The sequence below is a fragment of the Cylas formicarius genome, unplaced genomic scaffold (genome assembly GCF_029955315.1).
Source record: "Cylas formicarius isolate icCylForm1 unplaced genomic scaffold, icCylForm1.1 PGA_scaffold_9__14_contigs__length_23061073, whole genome shotgun sequence".
Taxonomy (NCBI): Eukaryota; Metazoa; Arthropoda; class Insecta; order Coleoptera; family Brentidae; genus Cylas; species Cylas formicarius.
The window spans coordinates 1919153-1939017 of record NW_026844365.1 but is presented as its reverse complement, the minus strand read 5'-3'; the positions used below and the strand labels follow the sequence as shown (position 1 = coordinate 1939017).

Sequence of the window (19865 nt, the reverse complement as noted above, 5' to 3'; positions counted from 1 at the left end):
CTATCTCATTGACCTAGCAAAATATTAAAAAACAAGGCATGATGTCGCTAAAAATCTTATGTTATATATTACCATAAAGTTTCACTTACATAATAATATTACAGTAATAATAATACCACAAAAAATAACTAAAAAACTGATTAAAATAGTCGCCGCCAAAAAAATAAGGCTGAAAAGATGGCGGACGACGAGACGGAGGAGAAGCCGACGAGACCCGAGCGAGTCCGGCGCGGCACGAGCGCGAGTAGTTGCGTCATTGGTTGCAGCAGAACGGCGTTGTCAAACGCGTTGTAATTTTTTTACTTAGTTGTAATTCTTTTACTTTGTTCGGGCGTATCCGTATTTTCTGTCTCTTGTCTCGTTCGTATCCAGAAAAACTAAAAACAAGTTGATGTAGATGTGCTTAAAAACTTCGCCAATAAAATGTCTCCCAAAACACCACAAACCTAAAAAAACTGAGTATTTTCCTTCTGAGCTGTTCAAAATTTAACTTGTTAGGTTGCTATTCCAATGGTCCCATTATGGCGCAAGGGCCATCTATTTAGAGGATATCTGTGGTATATCGTGTATGGTAAATCCGCAAGCTATCCATTCACAGGATATCCCTGGGATGTATTTGACAGTCTATTCCTGGGGACTGGGGATATTGTGTGCTATCTGGGTATAATACCGTCTACATCGCGATATCCCGCAGGCTCCTCGCCGACGGCAAAGCGTGCGCGGACGTCGACGAGTGCGTCGAGACGCCCGGCGTCTGCTCTCAGCACTGCTCCAACACTCCCGGCGGGTACTATTGCAAGTGCGACGAGCAGTACTACGAGCGCGAACCCGACGAGCACACCTGCAAGCGCAAGGACAACACCCGCCCGTGGCTCGTCTTCACCAACAAGTACTACATCCGCAACATGTCGGTCGACGCGACCGTCTACAACCTCGTGCACCAGGACCTGCTGAACGTCGTCGCGCTCGACTTCGACTACGCCGCCCAGAAGATGTACTTCTGCGACGTAGGCGCCAAGACCATCTTCAGGTCGACGATAGGGACGGGCGAGCGCGAGCCCGTCGTCCGCCACGACTCGCACGGCTTGGAGGGCATCACCGTCGACTGGGTCGGCCGGAAACTCTACTGGCTCGACCGCCACTCGAAGAACCTCGACGTCGCGGAGCTGGACGGCACCAGCCGCAAGACCCTCAAGACGAGCATCGCGGATCCGCGCGCGATAGTCGCGCACCCGGGTACCGGTTACCTCTACTTCACCTCTTGGCACCTGCAGGCCTACGTCGGCAAACTCGGCATGGACGGGTCGAACTTCACCCGGATCCTCACCTGGAACGACGACATCGCGTGGCCCAACGCCCTCGCGTTGGACTTCTTCACCGACCGCCTCTACTTCGCGGACGCGCACCTGGACTACGTCGCCTTCACCGACCTCGAGGGCCGTCACCGGCACGTGGTGCTCTCCGGTAACGCGGTGCCCCACGTGTTCGCGCTCACCCTCTTCGACGACCGCGTGTACTGGACCGACTGGAACCTGAAGGCGGTCAGCGCGGCCAACAAATTCGACGGTTCGGAGCTGCGGGTGCTGCGCAACACCACCCACAAACCGTACGACATCCACGTGGTGCACCCGCTGCGGCAACCTCCGTACCCGAACCCGTGCGGCGACGACAACGGCGGCTGCTCCCACCTGTGCCTGCTGGCCCCGCCCCTCGGCGACGAGGAGGGTCGCACGACGTACCGATGCGCGTGTCCGAACCAGTTCTACCTCGCCAACGACCGCAAGACGTGCGTGGCCAATTGCACCGACGGGCAATGGCGGTGCGGCGGCGCGGACGACAAGTGCATCCCGTGGTTCTGGAAGTGCGACGGCGAGAAGGACTGCGGCGACGGTTCCGATGAGCCGAACACGTGTCCGCCCCGTCAGTGTCGTAACGGGACGTTCCAGTGCGCGAACAACAACTGTACACCGTCGGCGACGATCTGCGACGGCGCCGACGACTGCGGCGACGGTAGCGACGAGGCCGGCTGCGACCGCGAGTGTCCCGAACTCGAGACCAAGTGCCGTTCGAACGGGCGCTGCATCTTGAACAGCTGGAGGTGCGACGGCGAGGCCGATTGCAAGGACCGCAGCGACGAAGACCCCCAGGTGTGTCACAATCGCGCGTGCGATCCGGAGACGGAGTTCGCGTGCAAAAACGGCCGCTGCATCCCGACGCTGTGGACGTGCGACTTCGACAACGACTGCGGCGACGATTCCGACGAGCCGGCGTACATGTGCCGTCAGAAGAACTGCACCACCGGGTGGCAGAGGTGTCCCGGCCGGGCCAATTACCGTTGCATACCGCGTTGGTTGTTTTGCGACGGCAAAGACGACTGCCGCGACAATTCGGACGAGCTGCCGGAGAACTGCCCCGCGTGCGACCGCGACACCGACTTCCGGTGCGCGAACAACAGGTGCGTGCCGCGACAGTGGCGGTGCGACTTCGCGGACGACTGCGGCGACGGCAGCGACGAGCTCGAGGAGATGTGCAAGGGCGCGTACAGGGAATGCTCCGAGTCGGAGTTCCGATGCGGCAACGGCAAGTGCGTGTCGTCGAGGTGGCGCTGCGACCACGAGGACGACTGCGGCGACGGCAGCGACGAGCGCGGCTGCAGCGGCTTTCAGTGTAAACCGGGTGAGTGATAAATTGAACTCCCGCTCAATTGATAACTAGTTGCTTAAATTCACTAGCGACTGTTTAAAACGGCACGCGGTTCCTTAAATCGGCACCTGCTGCGTTAACTTGGCACCTTGGTACTTAATTCGCCAGAATGGTACACAGTTTGTTAAATTCTTAGTTTCCCGGAATGGTACTTTTTGTTAAATTCCAACTCTCAACACCCTACAAAGACGCTCAGTTTGTTAAATTGGCATTTAATTGGTTAAATTTACTATTAACTCTTTAAAATGGCACGCGGTTTCTTAAATTGGCACACGCTACTTTAACTTGGCACCTTGGTACCTAATTCTTCAGAGTGGTACACAGTTTATTAAATTCTTAGTTTACCGGAATGGTACTTTTTGTTAAATTCCAACTCTCAACTCCCTACAAAGACGCTCAGTTTGTTAAATTCGCATTTAATTGGTTAAATTTACTATTAACTCTTTAAAATGGCACGCGGTTTCTTAAATTGGCACACGCTACTTTAACTTGGCACCTTGGTACCTAAGTCTTCAGAATGGTACACAGTTTATTAAGTTCTTAGTTTACCGGAATGGTACTTTTTGTTAAATTCCAACTCTCAACTCTCTACAAAGCCGCTCAGTTTGTTAAATTGGCATTTAGTCATTGGCACACGGTTTCTTAAACCGTTAAATTGATACTTAACTCGTCAGAATGGTATGCAGTTTGTTAAATTGGCGCCCATGACGTTAATTTGGCACCTCTAAACTGATTCTTAGTTTCCCAGAATGGTACTTTTTGTTAAATTCATTCAAAAGCATTCTAGCGGGTATATAAAGGCTTTAATTGAGTCAATAGTTGCGAGTTTAAATGCAAATGATTTATTCGAGTTGAACTTGCGATTTGTTAATATTGCTAAAAACAGAAGTAAAATAATAGTTAATATCACTGGGATTTTTTAAGTTAGGTGGTATTTCCGAAATCGGTCGATTACAAATTCTAAACATATTTAAAGTTTTCCATATCTGATTAGAATTCCCAGAATGGAAACTGTAAGAGAAATATGCCGTCCGACTTTTCTTGTAACAACATTCCTTATTTCTTTATAACCAATATAGTCGGCGATAGATTTGGATTTTTTATATTTCGACCATAGACTCTCACTTTCATCAAACGAAGGAACCGTAGGCTTTGGAACGACAAAATGAGCATGATTACGTTTTCGTAGATTCCTTCCAATGCGATTCCGGTCACTGTGTCGCCGCTTACCTGCGCTGCGACGGCGACCGCGACTGCCTCGACATGTCCGACGAGCGCGACTGCCCGCCCAAGTACCCGGGCGGACGGTACTGCCCCGAATCGCGGTTCCAATGCGACAATCACCTGTGCATAGACCAGGCGGACCTGTGCGACGGCGCCGACGACTGCCGCGACGGCAGCGACGAGTCGCCGTCGCTCTGCGACAACTTCAACTGCGACTCGCTCAAGCGGTACCAGTGCGGCAACCGCAGGTGCATCCCCAGGTACCAGCTGTGCGACGGCGTCGACAACTGCGGTGACGGCACCGACGAGAACAACATGACCCTGTGCGCGACCAAGACGAAACCCTGCGACGCCGTCGCCGAGTTCAAGTGCGCCAACTCCCGCTGCGTGGACCGCAAGCGCGTGTGCGACTTCGCCGACGACTGCGGCGACAGCAGCGACGAGCTCGGCTGCCACCACAACAACGTCTGCTCGGATTCGACCCGCGGCGGCTGCGAACACACCTGCACCAACCTCACCGGCGGCGGTTACATCTGCGCCTGCTTCTCCGGCTTCATCATCTCCAAGGACAACCGCAAGGTGTGTCTCGATATCGACGAGTGCGCGACCGGCACCCACCGGTGCTCCCAGCTCTGCGCCAACCTGAACGGCACGTACGCGTGCTCGTGTCGCGACGGCTTCGCCCTCTCCGACGGCCTGTCGGGCGTCTGCAAGGCGGTGAAAGAAGACGCTCGGCTTATATTCGCCAACGGACCCGAGATCCGCGCCCTCGCCCTCAAGGGAGACGACGAGACGAGCGTCGTCAGCGACGAAAAGCGGATCGAGGCTCTCGACTACAACCCGTTGACCCAGATGGTGTTCTGGGCGGACAGCTACGACAAGACGATCAAGAGGAGTTACTTGGTGGACGCCCTCGACGGCCAAGTCAAGGCGGGATACGCGCAGGACCTGGAGACCAAGGGCAGCTCGAAACCGACCGCCATCGCGTGCGACTGGCTCGCGGAGAACCTCTACTGGACCGAGACCGAGAGGGCGGGGTCGAAACCCAAGGGGAGAGTTATGGTGGCGAAAACGGACGGCCGGTACCGCAGGGCGTTGGTGAACGTCGGCTTGGAGAGTCCGACGTCGTTGGTCGTCGACCCGCAGATCGGCAGGATGTTCTGGGCCGATTCCGGCTCCGCCCCCAAGATCGAGGTGTCGTGGATGGACGGGTCGAAACGTCGACCGTTGATCACCGACGAGATCAGGCATCCCGCCGGTCTGACGGTCGACTACGCCATGGGTCACGCCCTGTTCTGGGCCGACACCAAGCTCAACACCATCGAGACGATGCGGTACGACGGTTCCAACCGGAAAATCGTCCTGCGCGGCGAGAACCTGAAGCATCCCGTGTCGCTCGACGTGTTCGAGAATCACCTCTTCTGGATCACCAAGGATACCGGCGAGATCGTCAGGCAGGACAAGTTCGGCAGGGGGGTCCAGGTCACCGTGCAGCGGGACCTGCTGAACCCGTCCGGCGTCAAAGGTACGACGTCGCGTCGGAACACGTAGACCCGGCGATAACGGTTTTCTCTGCAGTTCTCCACGAGTCCCGGTACAACACCTCGCTGCCCAATCCCTGCGCGTCGAACCAGTGCTCCCACCTGTGCCTGGCGGTGCCGAACGGGCACCGTTGCGCGTGTCCCGACTCGCAGGCGACGCCGTCGCACAAGAGCAAGGCGGAGATCGTGTGCGACGCGCCGACGGAGCCGCCGCGCGCCCTGCCCCAGGTCTGCCGCTGCGAGAACGGCGGCGTCTGCAGGGAGAGCGACCTGGACGGTCTCGAGTGCGACTGTCCCGAGCACTACGAAGGGCGGTACTGCGAAGCGAGGGCCGCCCAAGGCACCGACGGACCCGGCGCCGCCGCCACCGCCGTCGTCGTCCCCGTCGTCGTGATACTGTTGATCCTGGGCGCCGCGACGGGCGTCTGGTTCTTCATCAGGAAGCGGCCTTTGTAAGTGGACGCCGTCGCCGTCGAGGCGCGACTTTTACTCCGTCTTTTCGCAGCGGGAAAGGTCTGGGGGGCCTCGCGGGCAGCCAGAGCGTGTCCTTCCGTCAGGGGAGCAACGTGGAATTCGGGCCGCCGACGGGGACGGCGCCCGAGCCGCTCGACGTCGCGTACAGCCTCGACCCCGTCGGACGGAAGAGTCGCGACTTCCACAACCCCATGTACGACCACGTGCAAAACAACCCGGACGCGTTGGGCAACGGCGGAGGCGGCGCCGTCTACGAGGTGCCCGGAGAGGCGGCGAAGGCGGAGCCGAGCAGCGCGGTGCTCGCGCCGTCGAGCGTGACGCAGAAGACGTCGCCGAAGGTCCGGCACCGGGAGCTCGAGCCCGCGCGTTACGACTCCGGCAAGGACACGCAGAAGCTCGTCGAAGAGGACTGCTGATGCGCGCGCGTCCATTTTATTTATTCACGCCGGGCGGTGGAGGAGGGCGACGCGGAGCGAGGGACCTGGGGGGACTGTTTCGAGTGCCATCTGCCGGAGGAAGTGCGAGTCCTCACCGCCCCGGACTGTATATAGCTGTTTTTACTGAAATTTTATCGAGTTGTTGTTTAGTTTTAGCGAGGTGGCGACGACGACGTGCCGCCGATGCTAATTTACCTGTAAATAATCCCCGGGAGTGTCTTGCAGATTATCAAGATGTGAAATATAAAGGTTGTTTCGTCGCTCGGACGTTTCGTTTTCCCCTTGGCTCCCCCTCCTCGGCGCTTAAGCCCCAGCCGCCTGAATGTCGAAACCATACAGCTGACAGTACAGGAAATTCATTGAATTCGACATGCGCACGCGCGAGATTTGACGTTTCGTTTTTAACCAATGGCAACTCCAATTCCAAATTCTGACGTTCGAGATGGCCGCTGACAGGTCGTCGATGTTTGGGTGATGCATTTTCTCGAAATATGTCGAAATCCCATTAAATTTTCAGGCGAACAAGGCATTAAGCGTTGTTAAAGAAATTAGCGACCAATACCTATCGGATTAGCACCTCAAACAAATATCTAGTACGGGCAAAGCCTTTTTGCACTAACCACTCTAAAAATAAGAAGTTGTATAGACATAATAGCATAATATTTATTTTGTATTTACACTATGAAGTATGACGTAAGATGCATCAGTATTATTCTTTTCAAGGAACTTTTATAATACTTGATTTGAGAGGATGGCCACTTTGCAAAAAAAAAAAAAAAAGAGATGAAAGCGATGAAAAAAATTGTTCATTTATAATAATTTCATTAGCTTTTTTTGTTGGCAATATGTTACCGTGGCCTAAATTCTTTTTAAAAAATGGTGACCGCTGACTATTTGGTGCCAGGCTTCTCTGTAACTTGTAATGTTGTTTCGAACACGACGGAAGATTAAAGATGGATTAAAAACGTACCCCGGCAATAAAAATTTCTCTCATGTTCAAGATGGAAAATTATCACATTCACACATTACCGTGAAAATTTTGCAGGAAAAATAGGCCGAAAAAAGTTGGTAACACATTACCAACAAAATAATATTTTCGAGGAATGTGGAATTATAAATAATAAATTTTATCAAAAATAAATAAATGAAAGAAAATAACTTTTATTTTTTTTATGCAAGTTTGTGAGTGGGAGTCCCATAAAAAGCACTTTAAAATCTACTTTTCACAAAACTTCTGTGCCGATTTTTATTAAATCGAACTTGCTGACATTCAGAGCTTAACTGAAACTATCTCGCATTTTACTCTGTACCCGCTTATATATTGTTTGACGGGGGCGGAGCTAAATGATAAACACCATCTTTAATGACTGATTTCCATATTGGTGACAGGTAGAGACCTGAGTCGCGCTTAAAATTTACAGAAAAAAAACAAAAATGTTTAAAAAATAATTGCAGAAATTTGATTGCACCCAATTGCTACCGTTTAAATGTATACACAGACTTTTACTTCTCTGCTAAATTTGAAGTTGATATCTGGAAAATTTAGGACACATTTCTCATTTAGCACGGAATATCGGGAACACCCTGTACAATAGGTGAAAACCTTAAATATAAAACTTTTTGCTATTTCTATGGGCTATATCGCAATATAAAAGAAAGAGTTTCAGTTATAACCAATGCACCATGCACAATGCGGTGCACCCTGTATAAAGTTTATGGAACCGTAACTTGTGCGTCGTCTGGTTCAAGATTTTTTTTGGTGTCTGATAGATAATGAATCTCTAGCACGTTACACTTAATGATTGCACCGAAATTAAACGGTAAAAAGGGGTTTATTTGACGTAAACAACTGCTTATGCCAGGCACACGCGGAGCAAGTGAATGCCCGCCGGCTGACAGGCTTCAGCGAGCGTTGTGCGCGGATGGTGGCGCCCTCTCACGGATCGTCGTTGTTGTGCGTAGACGGTGGCACCCTCTCACGGATCGTTGCCGAACTACGGCCCAGACTCGCGCTCCCCATTATGCGAACAGCCAGGAGGGCGAGTGTTGACTGGTGATGCTAACAGTGTCGAAAACGGTTTTTGAAAAATGCTTTTGCACGCGCGATTTTTAATTTTCAAATTCAAATTTCAGACACTTGTCGGGATTCATAGCAATGTCCAAAAAACAGTCGAAAATCGCGAAAAAAAGATGGATATCGACGTCGGATAAGGGCCATTTCTTTTAAGCTTATGTGCGGCGTGGAGCGTTAACAAGGAGACCAATTTCAATTGGTTGGGGGCGACGCACGCGCAAAAGATCCACACCTTCTGTATGGAAATAGTATATTATGCAACAAGTGCGGTAAACGGCATTTGAATCGCGAGTTTATTTGACACGAGCAGAGCAAGTGTTTAATAAACGAGTGAGTTAAAAGGTTTACCGAACCTGTTGCATACTATACTTTTTCTAGGCCTGATAATTTTTGGTTACATTGTCGCTAAACACGAATCCATTCACTGACATGACTGTCGAGAATTGACAAACGTCAAAATTCTAAGAGTCGGAAATATCTCCGAAAACATCCGATCGCTCCCAAACCCGTGCGCTAAAATCCCGGAAATGTCCGAAGTGGCTCGGATTTATGGGAAACGAAATTGACGTGGTGGGTAATTAGGTATTTTACAGACGGGAGTAAAAAAAAAATCATATTTTCTCATAGCCATATGGACGAAACAATACGTTGCGTTATGTCGCCATCTCTCGATGAGTAGCGAAACCAAATCCGGACGCGTTGGCTAAGGGAGGCTACGGAAGTTATACATGGCGACTAATAAAAACGACGAATACTCCAAGAAAACTTTATTTCTACGAATACGTCCGCATGAATTCGGCGTGGAAGCTAGCGAGGCGGCGCAGCATCGCGTGCAGGTCCCCCGGAGACGGCAGGATCGTCATCCTGAAATGGTAGGTGCCCGGTTTCTGTCCGAAGTTGTTGCCGGGCACGACGCACAACCCCGTCTCCTCGAGGAGCCGGAACGCGTAAAACGTGTCCGGCTCGAGGCCCCGTTCGGCGGCCGCCTCCGCCGCCTTCGGGGGCAGCCGGAGGCGGGGGAACGCGTACATCGCGCCCCGGATCGAGTTGCAGCTGAAGCCTTCGACGGAGGAGAGCGCGTCCGTCACCATGCGGGCCTTGAGCTGCGAATCGTCCGTCAAATTAAAAATTTTCGGCACCTGGGGGAGCGGTTATGGTCTGTTCATAGATATAAGAAAGTGAATGGGGTTATCCAAGGGTGGTCATTAACATACAATGCAACAAGATTATTACCTAAAGTTTCGGAATTTAAATTCAGGTATAATTGTGGTCCGTAATAGAAAATAATTTTATACCTACCTGTGTTTAATATTCTTTGGTTTGGTATGTATACTACTTAGTAGTAATCGTTCTTATTTCGGGTGTAATACAGCGTGTGTTGAATCGTGTGCGAATTATGCAAAATATGTGCGAGTCTATTGTATCTTAGGAGATGCTCCCGCCCAAATGTAGAAAACACTATTCTGTTGAGACTAAGCAATGTTTATTTGACTCTCATTGAACTTGGTGCCAGCAAGCAAGTATCTTTAGAAGAAACGGCCACATTGAAGAAAATTCGAACATCAACTGTATGGAAAATTGTGAATAATCCAATTTCGGCGAGGAAAAAATGTAGCGATGAGGACATTTTCTTGAGTGTAGTGAAGCGTGCCTGCATTAGATATCTTAATTAGGAGACTTGAAAAAGATGAAACCGGTGTTAAATGTGGCAGAACTACCTTATGGAAGTGTATTCAACAAATGGGTTTTAGATTTTAAAAAATTGACAAAAGGCAAGTTTTAATGGAATCTTTTGGAATTCGGAAATGGCGACTGGAATATCTAGAAAAAAATTGGATTTACAGAGAACAACAAAGGCCAATTATTTACTTGGATGAAACCTGATTCGACACTTATGATACCACGGAAAAGGGTTGAGTTCACTCAACTGATAAGTGTAAACAAACGCGTCATCAAAAAGAGGTAAACTAATAACTATTTTGCATGCTGGCTCTAAAGATGGTTGGATGCCAAATGGACTTTCTCTGTCTGCGAAAAATATTAAAAATTCTTCTCTGGATTACCATGAAGACAGCACCGCTGATTTATTTGAAAGTTGGTTTAAAAACAAACTAGTTTCAAACATTCCTCTTAAAACCGTCATTGTAATGGACAATGCAAGTTGTGAACATGTTTGGTACCAACTGAAATCTGCCATTAGTCGTAACAATGTTTTTCCCCGTGTTAGCCCCGATGTCCTCAAACTTATAGAAACCGAAGTTTTTAACATCCCTCGACAAAGTTGGGCAAATTCTGTTAAACATATATAAAAAGCAGAACAATCGTATATCCGTATTGCAAATAATATAGAACAAATAATAATTAGAACAGGCGATAGTGATACTGATATATTATGTGAATAATTTTAAGTAATTTAAGTAGGTACTAAAAATAATTTGTAATTTTACTTTAGATTTAAACATAAATAAATATTGTTTAGTATTTTTCCTAACAAAGCCCCAAATAATTAAATTCTAAGCAAAGTACGGACCTGTTCGGCCATATTTCATTCTTACAGCTTGCCCGGGTTTTTCCTTAATTCGTATCAGTTAGTCACTTTCTTATATCTATGAACAGACTTTACCTCCAAGGACGCGAGCACCCGAGCCTTCTCCTCGCGGTACGACTCGAAGCTAGGCTCGCCAGCCGCGGGCGGGTTCACGATGGCCTCCAGACAGGCCTGACCTGAGACCGCGGGACACATATTCACGACTACCGATTTTAAGTACTCGGCCATCACCTCGGAGGAGACGTTGATCAGCTCCACGTATCCGCCCCGCGCCCCGCACTCGCCCGCGTACCCCTTCGAGCACGACATGAAGCTAGCGATCTGCACGTCGTCGCGGCACGGCATCCCCGACAGCGCCTTCTTGAAGGAGACGAAGGGGACGCCGTCGCCGTAGACGTTCTGCTGGTAGACCTCGTCGGCGAGGACGAAAAGTTTTTCCCGGTGCGCGAACCTGATGATCTCCTCGATGTTGCCCCGGGTGAGCACCTGGCCAGTGGGGTTCCCCGGGTTTATGACGACGATGGCGCGGAGCGCGCAGATCTTCCGCGCTTCCCGGGCGGCTCGTTCAAGTTCCGACACGTCCAAAGCCCAGTCGTTGTCCTCGTCGGGATAATAATCGACTCGGTGCATGCCGTATTCGGTCAATGTGACGGAGTAGAGCGGGAACATGGGCACCGGCACCATGACGCCCACCGGGTCGTCCCCGGCGCCGCTCAAAAGCAACCTCAGAACGCTCCTGATGGCCTCGCTGCCGCCTATACGCGGTGGTACCCAGAAATGCAAAAAAAATCAAACATCAAACATTTTAAATTAAATTCGGAGCTCCTGGCGCCATCTAGTTTTGGGTAGCTGCACCCCGGCGCGTTGATATGCGTTTTAAACTCTATACTTAGGGTGCTTCAAACAAAAAATTTTTTTAGCTCTTATCCTCTCAAATGTTTCTTATTGATATAACAAAAATCCTTACCAAAGATGAGAGCCCTGTAGCTCAACTCCAACACCGTACATATCTTACATCTGGTGGATATTTCACATCAGGGGTGCCACAGGGTTCTACCATTACTATTTCTAATATTTATTAATGACGTTGTTTCAAATCTCAATGATACGCAGAACCTGTTATTTGCGGATGACTTAAAAATTTAAAAATCCATTTCCAGTATTGCCGATTGTGTTACGTTGCAGAGATCAGTAGATATACTCTTTGACTGGTGTATCTCAAATGAATCGAGTCTTAACGTAGGTAAATGTAAAGTTCTAAGCATCACTCGTGACGAAGATATTATCAATATAGAATCTCAAATATCGTTCTCCGACGGGTTACAGACACTAAACAACGATTACACAGGTACTTATATGATTTATTCTACAAGTAAGTTCTGTATTCTACAAATTCTAATTTATAAATTGTTTTTAGATTTGTTTACATGTTTTGATACGGCAGCTGTGAATACTGCTAATGATAATTTTATTGCGATTGATTTTTCAAACAGATTATTTAATGTAAACTATATAATAACCTTGGAAAATTGTATTTATTACTTTTTAAAATTTAAGGTCTTAAAAATGGCTTTTAGGGAGAAATCTTTGCCTGTCGCCATCATATGTTAAACCTTAGCTTACTGTCGAGCATAAGCCCAAGGTTTTTTGCTTCCGTGTTCAGAGGAATGCACACATTCGACATTTTTACTTCAACCATTTGCGATAATCGATCAACGTAAACGGGTCTACCAAAGAACATTGCTATAGATTTTTTTGGATTTAGATGGAGTGAAATGTTCTAGGGACACCATGTTTTCCAGCTTTCCAACATTTTATCTCCGGAAATGAGTAATAAATTGCATACAACAACAGTATAAAGTTTGCCGCAGAATGGAGCCTTGAGGCACCCCAGATATTAAAGCACGGCAGTCTGATTGCTGTCTATTTAGAACCACTTTTTGTGTACAACCTTGTAATTAACAAGTCTAATTACAAAACTGTCTTACAGGATAACAGAGTTGATGAAATCTTAGGTGAAAAAGTTGAAGAAAGAATACATATAACACAATATATAGTAATATAGTACAATTGTAATCCTAGAGATGACAATCGAGAACTGCTGGAGTTGACATACATATTTTTAGGTGGTACACCACCACCTAATGGTTATCAATAAAAATCAGACCTACTATTGGGTAATTGCGTTTACAGAAAACGTACGCATACAGACCGATGCCTCAATGCATTGTCACATCACCATCCGGCCCAAAAATCATCGGTTAACAACTCTCTCAGCCCGAGTCACTGAGCCCAGAATTACGTTTACCTTACTCTTCTCTTTAATCATTTCCACATTAAAGATATTACGCGTTCTATTAAAAAATACACTTCACTTCATGAGGCTGAAAGCAACCCTACACTTGCCACTGTTGTAATTCCTTTCATTGAAAACATCACTGACCAGATATCAAAAGTTCTAAAGAAATATAACGCCAAAACCAGATTTATCACTTGTCCAACAATCTCTCAACATCTTCGATCCGTCAAAGATAAAAAGAGCCATAAGACTAAGACAAGCAAACTCATCATCAATTGCCGAACACAATCACTAAACCGGAACGAATGCTTTTTATCTTTTACGTTTCAGGAACGGCGATGACTGTTTAAAATTTATGTTCTCAAATTCTTTCGCCCAGTGTCCGTTAGTTTTCGTTACTTTTGGTCCTGACGCTCCGGCTAAAGACGGATGTCGGCGATGCTGATTTCACTTCGGGGGTCAGGTTCACCGGCGGACTAGACGTTAGCAATAAGACCGAATGCCGTTCAACGAACAATATTCCGTTTAAGTGTAACGTTTTTATTGCACGGTTTTCTCAAAATATGTCCGGATATCGTCAAATGGTGTGGGAAAAAAAAGCGTGCGAAATACAGGTTAGGAGTACGGCCGCTATTTTATCAAACAGCTAGAGTTCAGTCAAAGCAATCAGGCAATTACGTCGTAGCGTGACTGGATGTCGTAAATTGATGCAGGAATTTCGTTGGTCAATTTTGAAATCCGCATCTAAAAATGGTAGCAATATAGCTAAGAAATGCGGATTTTTGATTACGTCACTACATGTGAGTATACACGACGTAAAATGCGATGTTTTTAATTGTTTTTGCAAATGTCACATCGAGTTGGTTATTGAAATATTTTACAAAAACCGTAAAAATTAAATACAACAACGTGAATCGTATCAGACCGATACTGGCAAGTGACAATGAAAACGTATAAACATTGGCAACGCCGCAATAAAAACTATTTTATTGTAAAGTGAAACATTAATAACCGAAGGCGAACTACTTGCCGAAATATCTTTAACGAAGGAATTTGTAAGCAATGAAAAGTTGGAAGCTAATGAAATCAATGTTTGTGCCCGATAGCTTGAAATTTTTGATAATTGTAGAAAAAAAGTAACTGGCGTTTAAGAACATATCTTTCGTAGGTGAGCTTTGCACTCTATCTGCCCGGTACTAATCCAGAGGAAGAAAGAGTGCTTTCAATTATAAACAACTTTCGAGGTCGAATTAAATTATAAAAAAAAATATTACTTTATGACTGCTGTTTCGGCAACACCGCACCTTTATCAAAAAATTTGATAAAAACACGGTGTTGCTGAAACAGCCGTCATAAAGTAGAAACAACTGTGAAAAACTTAACAGTTTTTTGATCTAATTTAATTCTGTTTACCGAACGTGTTGCATGCTATACTTACACGAATACATTCACTGACATGACTGTCAGAATTGACAAAGGTCAAAATTCAAAGCGTGGGAAATATCTCCGATTCATGGGAAGCGAAACTGACGTGGTTCTTTTATATACAAAGATAATAAGTTTTTTTTCTAATAAATTAAAAAAGACATTTATTGTTTTTTTATTTATACATGAGTTAACGGGGGAGGGGGCGCGCTGGATCGATCTCTCTCGAAGTTCTTGCATCGAAAATATTAACATTTTTTAAAGATATCTACTAACAAAAATTAACTGCTAAAATCGTGGCCACCGACCTGTCGTCAAGACGATATTTCGCCAGTCCGACGGTATTCCGTCCCTCCTTTCGATGTAATCGGCCACGTGACGCCTGATCAGCTCGATACCCGCCGATTCCGTGTACGCCCCCACGGAACCGGCCTTGCAAGCGCCCAGAATCGCCCGCGCCCTCTGCTTGGCATCAGCGGGAAACAACGGCTCGTTTAACAGCGGCGGGTAGTTGACCAAAGCGAGCACCTGGCGAATAAACGTGATGGGCGTCTGTCCCATCGCGTGCGCGTCGCCTATATCCGCCTTCACCACCGCGTCGAATGGCTTTTTCAGCCCCTGCAAGTTTTAAACGCGCGACGCGTCATCCATTAGCGCTAACGGCAAGCTCGATGCGATAAGTTCGATGGCCTCCCGAGAGATAGCGCGCAAAGCGGTCGGCCACGTCAAGTTTTTGAACAGAGGGCGCTGTTACGAAATGCATTCGCTAATAGCGTGATGATAATAAACGCGAAGTAATTAACCGGTAATGGCAATAAACCATTTTCCGCGAAATTTCGGCTCACCTTTCTCAGCTCGTCTTCGATTTCGCACGCCCTGGTGACGACGGGGCCGCGCACCGCGTAGGCCATTTTCTTGATGTTGGGGTTCAACGTGGTCATCGTGAGGGGGTGTCTGGTCGCCATGGTCGCTTCTAAATGCGTCCGTTATCGGCCGCGGCACCTTTAGACTGATATCTTTAATTACCACCGCGAGGAGATAGTATGTGCAAGTGGGTCGGGCGGGGAGGCCAATAAAAAAACTTCGTAGGATGCGTAGTACATTTAATCCAAACAATTATATACACGAACACGTTTCATGTCGCCTTAAGAATACTTTTTGATAAAGTCCTTGTGGAACTGGGCGAACTTCTGCAGCATCGCCTTGAGTTTGTCGGGCTGGGGCAGTATCGTCGTGCGGAAGTGGTAAGTGCCCGGTTGCTGCCCGAACCCGCTACCCGGCACGATGCAAATGCCCGTGTTCTCGAGTAACTCGAACGCGTAGAACACGTCCGGCACCTTGCCCGCCTTCTCCGCCGCCGCGACCGCCTTCGGGGGCAGCGTAATCCGCGGGAACGCGTACATCGCCCCCTGCACGGTGTTGCAACTGAACCCCTCCATCGAGTTGAACGCGTCCGCGACCATTTTCGCCCTCGCCTTGAGCGAATCGAGCACCGCCGTTTTCTCCTTCATGTAGAGCTCGTAGCTGGGCTCGCCTTTCGTCGGCGGGTTCACGACGGTGTCCATGCAGACCTGGCCGAGCACCGTCGGGCACAGCATCGCGCTGATCGCCTTCAGGTACATCGCCTTGACTTTGGGGCACATGTTGATGACCTCAACGTAGCCGCCGCGCAGCCCACACTCCCCCATGTACCTGGCGATGGCACGCAAATTTGCGACTTTTGCGAAAAAGGTGAGGTTACTTTCGCGCTCTTTGAAAAAAAAAACGTTTCGTGGCCGAGAAAACGAAAGTAACTTTATTGGTCGCATTCGGCGGACGTAGCAAAGCACTTCCGATACGTAGCGGTTCGTGTTCGCCCTCAAGTCACTTTTTTTCTATTATACAATTAGCTCGCATCTTTACTTAGACGGCTGCCAAGGTTTTTCCATATATCAACGAGTAAATTTGGCAAATTTTGCCAGTCGTTAAAATCGAACAAACAGAAATACACCCAAGGTTCCCGGTGGGAATCGAACCCACAACCTCCGGCAAGTTCGAGTTGGCAGATCAACGCCTTACCAGCAGAGCCATCCTCAGTCAGTTTCCGTTTTTGACATATGAAGAGGTTATGGTTTCTTATTTTTCTTTGTGTGTTGTTGATTTTGAGATTTAGTATTTGTAGATTTTAGTATAGTAAAAATCAAAAGTATTACAAGGAGTTATGAAGGAAACAATACGTCGGAGGCCGACATTTGTAAACTTATTATAAGAGCTCTATTTTAGAATTGCCATAACACCTAGCACGTTTCCGAGCAGCGAGACATTTGATATGTTTAGAAGAGGTCCTAGAAGAGCAGCTACCTGCTGAGGGTGGAAAAGAGGAGAGGAACCACATAGCAAATATGCTTTTGTAACAAATAAAATGTTTTGAATTGTTCTTGATGCCTGTATAGGTTTTTTTCAGGTTTCTCCATTTCCTATCCAATATTTCTTCGGTTAAGTTTAGTTTAAAATTGCATATCTATTTCATATGAGTGCAATTTGCATTTAGAAAAGATTACCGTTTGTTTAAAAATAGACATACCTTGATACGATAGTCGAAAACTCGAGGGGTTTTCGAGAAAACCTTCCCATTGGGACATTGCCTGTCTAGGGCCCAACGCTGCATTGAATGCGCATGGGGTATATTAGTTGCTAAGTGGAGATTTTTAAAAACCGAATTGCAAGTCAATCCCGAGAAAGCAGGTATCTTAGTTCAAACTGCATGTCTACTGCACAATATACTAACTGACATTGAAGGAGTTTCAACACAACCCGAACAAAATATAAACAACCATGAAATGTCTGTTTCAAGACGCTACGATCATTATGGAGCAGCAACCAGTAAAATACGAGACGTTTTCAAGAATTATTTTTACTGCCCCTACGGCGAAGTACAATTCCAATACAATATTTTTACTTAAAAACCGTCATAAAATATTGAAAGGAATGCAATCTAAACAACAAATACATGATGTAATTTCAATAAAAAAAAATTAAGTGCGAATGTAGCTCAAAATAACCCCCCTACTAAAAATGGCGTCCACCCTACAACGTGTTGGCTTTGTAACGCGGAAGTTTCCGCTACGGCTTTGCAAACTCAAAAGTCCCCCACCCCTACGAATCGGGAGCCCTTTGATACGTCCGTTGAACGCGACCATTATAACGATTCGAACGGTACCCTTTCGAACACGACATGAAACTGGCGAGCTCCATGTCGCGGTACGGCGGCCCCATCTCGGTCAGCACCTTCTTGAACGAGAAAAACTTGCAGCCGTCCGCGTAGATATTGTCCTGGTAGACCTCGTCGGCGAGGACGAACAGTTTCTCCTTGTGCGCGAACCGGATGATCTCCTCGATGTTGTCGCGGGACAAAACCTGACCCGTGGGGTTCCCCGGGTTTATGACGGCGATGGCGCGCGGTGCGCACACCTTCCGGGCCTCCGACACCGACCGCTCGAGCTCGGCGACGTCGAGGCCCCAGTTTCGCGACTCATTCGGGTAGTACCCGATCTGGTGCATGCCGAATTCGGCCAGCGTCGCCGAATACAACGGGTATTGGGGTATGGGGGTCATCACGCCGGGCGGTTTGCCGTCAACCGGGCAAATAAGCAGCTTGAGGATGTTTTTGATGGCGTCGCTGGCGCCTGCAAAGCCCCACCCCCCCTTAGAATAAGCGTTTAGACCGGCGCCGGCGGGCCTGACCTGCGCTGATGACGACGTTCTGCCAATCGGACGGTATCCCGTCCCTGCGCTCGATATACTGCGCGACGTGCTTGCGAATGACCTCGATCCCGGGGGAATCGGTATAGGAGCCCACCGAGCCGCCCCTGCACCCCTTCAAGAGAGTGCGCGCTCTCTCCTTGGTGTCGTCCGGAAACTGCGGGTCGTCCAGCAGCTTCGGATACGTCACCAAGGCGAGTACCTGCCTGATGAAGGTCAACGGCACTTGGCCCATCGCGTGGCAGTCGCCAATGTTCGCCTTGATCACCTCCGTGAACGGCTTCTTCACCCCCTACGCACGAACACGAGCGATAAGCAGGCGATGACGTCATCGCGGCATTTCGTCGTCCCGCGACCACGGACCAGCCACCTTCGTTTCCGCGCTGTCACTCCACAGATAACAGAAACAAGGACACGTGGTCCGTGGTTAAATGCTAAAGTGTTTGTTTTAATATCGATAACGAAAAACTTCCGGCAAGCGAAAATTGGCAGGCGACGGGGACCAGCTGTTGCGCCGTTGCCGATGTTTCCGCAACGACGGCAAATCGCGAGTTAGGAGCGACGCGCGCTCCGTTGTGAAACGAAATGGATTATTTACAGATGTGTGGATTGCCTGCGCCAAAACCACGTCGGTTTCTTGGCTGCATTGCTCTCGGCGAAAGTTTAAACAGTTTGAGGAGACGGCAACGCCGCCTGCTGAAATCTGGCCCTCAATTGACTAGTTGCATAATGCACCGCGGCGACCTTGAGTGCTTTCGGATCGCTCGATCCAGATTCTAATCCGTTTACAATCGATTTCGACAAACAAAACGCGGGGCACGTCGTATATTTTACTGAATTTAAATGCACTAACGGGGCGCCCGGGTATCGATCCCTTTTACCTGCTCCAACTCTTTCTCGATCTCGCCTGCCCGAGTTACGAGCGGTCCCCTCACGGCGTATTCCATAACCTTGATGTTGGGGTTGAGGTTATCCATGGCGAGACACGGCGATGCCCCCGAGCCCGCCATCGTCTCCGGAACGCTTTTGTTTCGTATCGTTGACAGCCGAAACTCGCGTCGACCACAGACCTCGACCCGCCCGACGTGCCGAAACACTGAGTAGGCCGCGGTCGCGGAACACCGGCGCATGGCGGGGCGATAAAACTCCCGTACTCGTCAAACGGCTAAATATGTGTATTAATTTTTTATTGGCCGGATTCGCGTCGCTTACATAATCGGCCGCGGGAAATTCAATAAGGCACGTCCGGCAACGAAACGCGCACTGACCGGCCGGACTGTGGCCGTTCGTACCGAAAACACAGCGGTCTAGAGTCCATATGTCAAGGGTTTATCGCTTGGGTCGAGATTAGACGTGGTAGGCCTTGGTATTAAGCCCGTTAAACCGGGCGGTTTTGGAG

The 19865-nt window shown here is 48.5% G+C and overlaps 3 protein-coding genes across 3 annotated transcripts in view; 1 reads left to right on the top strand and 2 right to left on the bottom strand.

The window, feature by feature from the left end:
* LOC132707404 (low-density lipoprotein receptor-related protein 2) overlaps positions 1-6506 on the top strand; it is a 38275-nt gene extending 31769 nt beyond the window's left edge. The window contains exons 16-19 of the mRNA XM_060679251.1: positions 695-2676; positions 3893-5452; positions 5506-5920; positions 5974-6506. Coding sequence (XP_060535234.1) covers positions 695-2676; positions 3893-5452; positions 5506-5920; positions 5974-6358 — 4342 coding nt within the window. The 3' untranslated portion in view covers positions 6359-6506. The remainder of the gene's footprint in view (positions 1-694; positions 2677-3892; positions 5453-5505; positions 5921-5973) is intronic.
* A 2699-nt stretch (positions 6507-9205) lies between these two features.
* LOC132707882 (alanine aminotransferase 1-like) lies at positions 9206-15825 on the bottom strand. The gene is made up of 4 exons (XM_060679886.1): positions 15571-15825; positions 15034-15343; positions 11077-11756; positions 9206-9556 (listed from the first exon to the last, which is right to left on the bottom strand). The coding sequence occupies exons 1-4, from the start codon at positions 15688-15690 to the stop codon at positions 9227-9229; spliced, it is 1440 nt and encodes a 479-aa protein (XP_060535869.1). The 5' UTR covers positions 15691-15825; the 3' UTR covers positions 9206-9226.
* LOC132707881 (alanine aminotransferase 1-like) lies at positions 15812-19761 on the bottom strand. The gene is made up of 4 exons (XM_060679885.1): positions 19348-19761; positions 18449-18758; positions 17925-18390; positions 15812-16417 (listed from the first exon to the last, which is right to left on the bottom strand). The coding sequence occupies exons 1-4, from the start codon at positions 19594-19596 to the stop codon at positions 15871-15873; spliced, it is 1572 nt and encodes a 523-aa protein (XP_060535868.1). The 5' UTR covers positions 19597-19761; the 3' UTR covers positions 15812-15870.
* Positions 19762-19865: the final 104 nt, after the last annotated feature.